Source organism: Pseudorca crassidens, chromosome 10 (assembly GCF_039906515.1).
Source record: "Pseudorca crassidens isolate mPseCra1 chromosome 10, mPseCra1.hap1, whole genome shotgun sequence".
Lineage (NCBI taxonomy): Eukaryota > Metazoa > Chordata > Mammalia > Artiodactyla > Delphinidae > Pseudorca > Pseudorca crassidens.
In genome coordinates this window covers 22,386,771-22,395,270 of record NC_090305.1, presented here as the reverse complement: position 1 = coordinate 22,395,270, position 8,500 = coordinate 22,386,771, and the positions used below count along the sequence as shown (strand labels likewise).

General features: G+C 48.0%; 1 protein-coding gene across 1 annotated transcript; it reads left to right on the top strand.

Annotated features, from left to right (window-relative positions):
• On the top strand, positions 1–7,830 carry LOC137233005 (tripartite motif-containing protein 10). The gene is made up of 7 exons (XM_067755812.1): positions 1–429; positions 2,215–2,310; positions 3,382–3,612; positions 4,349–4,371; positions 4,710–4,825; positions 6,038–6,070; positions 7,289–7,830. The coding sequence occupies exons 1-7, from the start codon at positions 1–3 to the stop codon at positions 7,828–7,830; spliced, it is 1,470 nt and encodes a 489-aa protein (XP_067611913.1).
• The last annotated feature ends 670 nt before the right edge of the window (positions 7,831–8,500 follow it).

The window sequence follows — 8,500 nt, the reverse complement described above, 5'->3', positions numbered from 1 at the left end:
ATGGCTTCGGCTGCCTCTGTGACCAGCCTGGCAGATGAGGTCAACTGCCCCATCTGCCAAGGGACCCTCAGGGAGCCGGTCACCATTGACTGTGGCCACAACTTCTGCCGCATCTGCCTCACCCGCTACCTTGAGATCCCCAGCCCGGACCCCGAGGAGCCCCCAACCTGCCCACTCTGCAAGGAGCCTTTCCGCCCAGGGAGCTTCCGGCCCAACTGGCAGCTGGCCAGCGTGGTGGAGAACATTGAGCGTCTCAAGCTGGTGTCCCGGCTGGACATAGAAGAGGAGGACATCTGCCCCGAGCACGGGGAGAAAGTCTACTTCTTCTGCGAGGATGATGAGATGCAGTTGTGCGTGGTGTGCCGGGAGGCCTGGGAGCACCGTGCCCACACTGTGCGCTTCCTGGAGGACGCGGCTGGGCCCTACAGGGTAGGAAAGGGGAAACTGAGAGGTTCCCAGGGTGGGTCTGGGATTGGACTGGACTGAAAGAATCAGAGCAGAGTTGTGGATTATTTGGGCCACTCTGAAACTTAATTCCATCTCCCTGCTTCTGTGATTACCCAGGCAATAGACCCAGGCATGGAAGATCATGTGTTTGTGTTTTAAGTATGCCCTATGTTGTTTACTTATGGCCAATACATAATAATAGCTCAATAAATACATGTTGAATGAATGAGTCACCAAAACATGAACGTATGTGTCTGAACCATGGATCAGTCAGGTGTGTCTGAGGATGTCTGGCTTTGCACTTGAGGAAATGATTGCACAGTGTGTATGTGTATTAATGTTTGCACGTTTACCAGCGTGTGCAGTGTGTTTGGGGGGATCTGACTACTTGGGTGTGCATGTGTAACTGACTGCTTGTGTTTGTAGGTAAATTAGTGTTTACATATATGCAGGTTGGGTAAATATATATGGTGTATAATTTTATCTGTCATTAAATGAGTGTGTACTGGTTTTAGCTGTTTATGCATATTGTGTTTTATTACAAGTGGGAGTCTATGTATATGTGTCAATTAGTTAATTAGCATGTATTGTTAAGAGTTCTAAATATATTTTGCAATGTGCTTATATGGACATTTATGTGTGTATACCTGTTCTTTATTCTACAGCAAGCAATTTTTGTTGTTGTTGTTTGTTTGTTTTGGTGGGGGGTTGGCCACACCTTGCGGCATGCAAGATCTTAGTTCCCCAACCAGGGATCGAACCTGTGCCCCCAGCAGTGGAAGCTTGAAGTCTTAACGACTGGACCATCAGGGAAGTCCCCTAGAGCAAGCAATTTTTAAAACAATTCATTGGTTATTTTTTGCATTATCCAAGTTTCTTGTTCCCTCCGGAATCATACCCAGAAAGTTGATTCCCTTTATAAGAGAGCTTGTTTGGATGTGCTCTGTTTGGGATATGTGAGAAAGTTGGGATAATTTCGAAGAAGGGCGTATCAAGCTCAGGACAGATCCTCAATACCATTCATTAAGGCAAAAGAAGTTAGGGTGTTTAGCCTGAAGACAGGAAGGCTCAGGTGAGAACACAGAGTCATAGCTTATGATGGCACAGAGCTAAAAGCGGAAAGCCCTAATCAAAATTCTTGGAGGACAAAACAAGAGGAAGAAGACCCAAAGAGAGTAAGCTGTCAAGGACCATAACGGCCCAGGCTAAGAGAACGACTCCTTCCCTTGGGTCATTCCATTCCTGGAGGCAGAGATGACATCTCTTAACAAATCATTGTTTCCGTCTTAAATATTTTTAAAAAATTAAATTGAAGTATAGTTGATTTACAATGTTGTGTTAGTTTCTAGAGTACAGCAAAGTGATTCATATTTTTCAGATTCTTTTCCATTATAGTTTATTACAAGATATTGAATTTAGGGCTTCCCTGGTGGCGCAGTGGTTGAGAGTCCGCCTGCCGATGCAGGGGACACGGGTTCGTGCCCCAGTCTGGGAAGATCCCACATGCCGCGGAGCGGCTGGGCCCGTGAGCCATGGCCGCTGAGCCTGCGCGTCCAGAGCCTGTGCTCCACAACAGGAGAGGCCGCGGCAGTGAGAGGCCCGCGTACCACAGAAAAAAAAAAAAAAGATATTGAATTTAGTTCCCTGTTCTGTACAGTAGGTCCTTGTTGTTTATCTATTTTATATATAGTAGTTTGTATCTTCTAATCCCAAACTACTAATTTATCCCTGCCCCCATCTTAAATATTTTATGCTCCTTCTTCCCAGGAACAAATACAGAAGTGTCTTGAGTGTCTAAGAAAGGAGAGAGAGGAGATTCAAGGAATTCAGTCAAGAGAAAATCGAAGGATACAAGTCCTCCTGGTAAGTCATCATCCCTTGCCTGGTCCTCTTCCCTTCCTCAGGGTCCAGTGCCTTTCTGAAACCAAGGCAACATAACATAGAGGGCTCTGAAGTCATTCTGCGTTTTTGTTTTATTATTTATTTATTTTTGGCTGCATTGGGTCTTCGTTGCTGTGCGTGCAGGCTTTCTCTAGTTGTGGTGAGCAGGGGCTACTCTTCGTTGTGGTGCGTGGGCTTCTCATTGCGGTGGTTTCTCTTGTTGTGGAGCATGGGCTCTAGGCTCCTGGGCTTCAGCAGCTGTGGCACTTAGGCTTCACTAGTTGTGGCTCATGGGCTCTAGAGTGCAGGCTCAGTAGTTGTGGCACATGGATCCTCCCGGAACAGTGCTTGAACCCTTGCCCCCTGCATTGGCAGGCGGATTCTTAACCACTGCGCCACCACGGAAGCCCCATTCTGAGTTTGAATCCTGAAATGAATTAGCTCTATGACCTCAAACAGCTCTCTATGCTCAGTTTATTTTTCTGTGAAGTGGAGATTAAAAATTATCACTATCGGGCGTCCCTGGTGGTGCAGTGGTTGAGAGTCCGCCTGCCGATGCAGGGGACACGGGTTCATGCCCCGGTCTGGGAAGATCCCACATGCCGCGGAGCGGCTGGACCCGTGAGCCATGGCCACTGGGCCTGCGCATCCGGAGCCTGTGCTCCGCAACGGGAGAGGCTACAACAGTGAGACGCCCGCGTACCGCAAAAAAAAAAAAAAAAAAAATCATCACTATCTCACTGAATTGCTGTAAGGACAGTAATGTACCTTAGTGCCCCGCACATTGTGTGCACTTTGTAAATGGCAGGAGGTGGGGTGTCCTCACCACCTCCCGTACACCTCCTCCTGGAAATGGCATGGCAGGTGTAAAGGAAACTATGCCATGGTTCCAAGTCTATCTGGGGACCTGGGGAGTGGGGGGCTCTGACTTTACCACCAAACCTTGGAGAATGTGGATCTGGAGGGAGACGGGAGTGAATTAAGGGAAAAGAAGGAAAAGGAAGTGGAGGAAGAGGAGGAATAACTTCCTGCCCTCTCCTCCTGCCCCCTCAGACTCAGGTGGCCACCAAGAAACAAAAAGTGATTTCTGAGTTTGCACATCTGAGCCAGTTCCTGGAGGAACAGCAGAGCATCCTCTTAGCCCAGTTGGAGAGGCTGGATGGGGACATCTTAAAGCATCGGGATGAGTTTGATGTCCTGGTCACTGGGGAAATCTGCCGGTTTAGCACCCTCATTGAAGAACTGGAGGAGAAGAAGGAGAGGCCAGCAAGGGAGCTCCTGATGGTGAGATCTGAGCCCCGCCCCCATCCACCTGTGCTCACCTATGATTTGTTGCATCTTTACCTGTCTAAGCCATCTCTTCTTCACTCACACATCCTTGTATCCCAAGTGGAAGATGGGTCACAGGACCAGAAGTTCTGAATTCTAAGAGTCCTTGCTTCCCCAAGAGCTCCCTGGTTGCTTTGCTCTCTGGTCTTGGTCTCTTCATCCTATCCATCAAATAGGGAGATACTTTGTTTATTTATCTCAAAAATACTTTATTTGTGAGGATCCAACAGTAAAATGCAAGTGAAATTAGCACTCTGAGAAGCGTCAAGCACTATACGAACAAATGTCAGGTGCTATTTCCGAGGCAAACTATTCTCTGCGTCACCGCCCACCAGCAGGAAGTTCTTCTTGTTCTGTTTCTCTTCCTCACACTGGAGGAGAGATACTGGGGTCCCAATTAGGCATCAGAAAGGCAGCATGATTTAGGCGGACGCGTTGGGGACTGAGAAGCTGGAGACATTGGGATGGGACTTGCCTTTGCCTCTAAGGGGCAGGTCACTTCACTGTCTGGATCTTATAAAATGAAGGGGTTGGGCTCTAAGATCCCTGAAGCCTCGTAAACCTGAAAATGCTGTGACTCCATGGATCTGGTGTCCTTTTTCTATCTAGGGCTGAGAATACGGTATTTTGTCTTTTCTTGTGGGAGGAAGAAATGGAAACTGAATCCCTGCTTTCTCTCTCTTTCTCCTAGGATATCAGAAGCACTCTAATAAGGTAAGATTTTCTCTTCTCTTTTCCCACATACATAAACATACACGCACCACATGCTGGTTATTACCACACAAATATACATTCTCACATTAAGGAAAATAACTCACATGTAAACTTTCACATACTCAAATGCATTCCCATGTACAGCCAGCTGTAGATACACACCCCTGCATGACACTGCCCAAGAGGGGACAGTGTGGGGAGGGAGTGGATCCATCCCAGAGGAATCACGTCTGTCCATGGGAACTGGCACCTCCAAGACAATTAGAAGGTGACCAGCTGAGTCTGGAGGCATCATTAAGAAGGATAATTCCCAGACCCCACCATTTCTGTGCCCCTAGATGTGAAACCAGAAGGTGCCGGAAACCAGAGGCTGTATCCCCTGAGCTGGGCCAGAGGATTCGGGACTTCCCCCAGCAGGCCCTCCCGCTGCGAAAGGAGATGAAGATGTTTCTGGGTAAGCGGACCCCACGAAGCACAGGTGGCTGTGAAGCCTGGATTTAGGAATGGCCTCCATGCCCCGCTGCCCGACGTTTGTGTGACCTTTGACAAGGCTTGCACTCTCCCAGTGCCTTGGTTTCCTTATTTGCAGATCTTTATAAAATCTGCTTATCAGGATGTGACAATGAAGTGAGATAATAAAGGTGAGGATTTCTGGAAAAAAATGTAACTGGTTTGAAAAATAATGAAATAGATCTAACCGCTTGCCATGAAGTGATATATAAGATAACGATGAACAAAATCTGTCATTGTCAGTCATTTTAAAAATCCATAAAAATCCACAATCTGTCATTGTCAGTAATTTTAAAAATCCACATTTGTAATACATGATAAGTTTTTGATGATGAACATTGTTAATTAATAACCAGCAAGGGTATTTCTCTGTGCCCTGTGGTAGCTGACTTCCCTCCCTCCTCTTTTCCTTGGCTTCCCCGCCCCTGTTAGTTTGGTCCTTCCTCAGAGTGGAATTGCCCCTGTGGGGACCATGACCCTGTTTTCCGGGACAGGGAGTGGTGGTAGGAGAGGGTGTGGAGGGTTTGAAATGAGAGTCAGGAATGTGGCTCCTCGCCAACACTTCCCTCTCCTCCTACGTGACATCACGAATGATGCCACCTAGTTCTAAATGACCCACCCACAAAAATGTCACCTTAGAAGAGCTTTCCCCCAAGTCCACTTCCTACAAGTAAATGGCCTGGCAGTGAAGGAAATTTTACTCTAATCAAAGGCTGACCTTTGACTATCCCCAAAATCATTTCCAAGCAGAACGAGAAATAAATTAACCCACTTATCTGTTCATTAAGTCGATGTTTCTTGAGCATTTACTGTGTCCTAGGCTCTGTGCAAGGCACTGGTCGCTGCCCGCTCAGAGCTAGGCAGTGCGGCTCAAAGTGGGGCTCCCAGCCAGCAGCATCAGCATCCCCTGGTAACTTGCCAGAAGTGCGAATCTCAGCCCCACCCCGGGCCACCTGAATCAAAAACATGTGTGTTTTAGCAAGTGTTCTGAGGACTCTGATGCAAGTTCAAGTTCAGAACCACTGGTCTAGAGGATTCCAGCTTCCATTCCTCTCTTTGTCTCTTCCCTTTTGGGGTCTCAGTTTCCTCATCATTAAATGTTCTATGGTTCGGTAAGACTAATGACATCGCATCCTGTTTTATTTCCTCTTTACAGAAAAACTCTGCTTTGAGTTGGATTATGAGCCAGGTAAGCAGCCTCTGTCAGGATGGGAGGGAGTGAGGATTCTAATCTTGAAATGGGCAGATAATTTTGCAGGGTTCTACACTGGGCACTGTAATAGTCAAATACATATATATCACATATATAAATGTACATATACACATAATGTCACACGTGACACTGATATGTGTCACTGCCTTTGTAACGCTTGTGGGAGAACCATGAAGAAGGGACAGGCACACACACATACCACATCCCTGGCAGGAAGCTCATGTTCTGATCTGCAGGTGATGATGGGATAGAAAGATTAAATCAGGATGGGACAAGGTCTATTGGGAAGGGCTTCCTGGATGAGTGGAATTTGATCTGGGTTTAGAATCACATTCTTAGAATTGTCAGGAACCCCTACTCTCTCTCAGGTGTTATTATATTTCATAGATGATAGGAGTGCAGCCTGCAGGTAGGAAAGGAATGAAGACTGGACCCCACTCAAGGGCACTGTTCCCAGTCTATCAGCCGAAGAGCCTGGGAAGTCACAGAGCTCTTGGCAGGGATCCTAACTCATGGACATATCTGAATTTATGAATTTGTCCCAATTTATGGATACTAAAAGTAACACTATGCAGGGGTCCGCAGAAGTGTTTTTGTTAAAAGGTGATCCTCAGACCCTGCCTGATTTTAGAATTACTGAGACAGAATGAATAACCCGTGGGTGAGCCAGAGAGTCTGGGTGGAGTGGAGACTGTATAAATGAGTCATAAGTGCCCAGGCAGTGATCATGAAGTTTGGACTGAGGGAAGAATATTTCCACCCTCCGAGATACAGGAGGGGGAGGACGTGATGTGTCAGCAGCAGGAGATCAGAGCAGGCATGCACAGCTTTGGGAGTCAGCCAGTTTGCAGGGAGAAGAAGTGCTTTCCAGGGGAAGACACAGAACCAGATGAGAGCCCGGATGTCCGAACTAACGAACTAACCAACACATCCTCTGAAGCAGGCATTAACAAGCACAGGAATCAGTTGTGGATCTTGCTAAAAATGCAGATTCCATCTCAGGTGGTTTGGGGTGAAACCTGAGAGTCTGTTACTAACAGGTTTCCAGGTGATACCCATACTGCAGGTCTTTGTAGGCACTATATACTTTGTTGGTAGTAACGCTAACGCAGGTGTCAAGGGGAGTATTTAGGCCTTTCCTGAAGGTGATAGCATGTCTGCTGACATCTGTGGCCCTTTTGGTTTTCCCCACAGCTCACATCTCTCTAGACCCCTGGACTTCCCACCCGAAGCTCCTCTTGTCTGAGGACCACCAGCAGGCTCGCTTCTCCTATAAATGGCAGAAGTCACCAGACAGCCCCCAGCGTTTCGACCGGGCCACCTGTGTCCTGGCCCATGGTGGCTTCACTGGGGGGAGACACACGTGGGTGGTGAGTGTGGACTTGGCTCCCGGGGGCAGCTGCACCCTGGGTGTGGTCAGTAAGGACATCCGGCGGAAGGGGGAGCTTCGGCTGCGGCCAGAGGAGGGGGTGTGGGCGGTGAGACTGGCTTGGGGCTTCGTCTCGGCCCTGGGCTCCTTCCCCACCCGCCTGGCCCTGGAGGAACAGCCCCAGCAGGTGCGTGTGTCTATTGACTACGAGGTGGGCTGGGTGACCTTTGCCAATGCCGTCACTCAGGAACCCATCTACACCTTCACTGCCTCCTTCACCCAGAAGATCTTTCCCTTCTTTGGGCTCTGGGGACGAGGGTCCAAGTTCTCCCTGAGCTCCCTAGAGGGTGCAGCTAACCTCCCCTAAGCACAGGGTCCAAAGAGAGGGCCCAAGGACTTGACCCTGGCTGGGTCACCTGTAAGATTCAGAACAGTAGTCACTGCTTTAGATGATGTGATAGAGTCGGGACTTTGGCAAGGGACAGGTGGGATGACCTTCAGTCTGCTGATCAAGCCCTTGCCTCAATGACCAGTGTGTGGGACTCAGACCACTGCCAGCCCTCCTCACCAGCATCCCCACCAGGCACAGAAGTAGCTGTGTAGTGGAAGGAATACCGGATTTGGGGCCAGAAGACTTGGGTTCTAGATCCAGCCTTGTAATCAACGAATTATATGATCTTAAACTAGGCATCTCACCTCTCTTCATCTTGTTTTCTCCCCCCAAAATATTAGAGTTCATTTACTCATATCCTTAAGAAATATTTATTGTGTGCTAATTATGAGCCAAGCAGTATGGTAGCCACTGGTGATATGAAAAGAAAAAGAAAAAAAATTTTGTCCTGTATCTAAAGGAGCTCAAGAGAAGAGACAGAGACATAAGGAGGAAATGACAGCACAGTGTGATGGGCGCTGTGATGGGGTCTGACCTGGATACTAGGGAAGCCAAGAGGAGGGGCATAACCCACCTTGGAGGTAACAGGAGGTGAGTTGGAGAGGGCTTTCTGGAAAGGATGAGTCTAAAAGATGAGTATAATGAA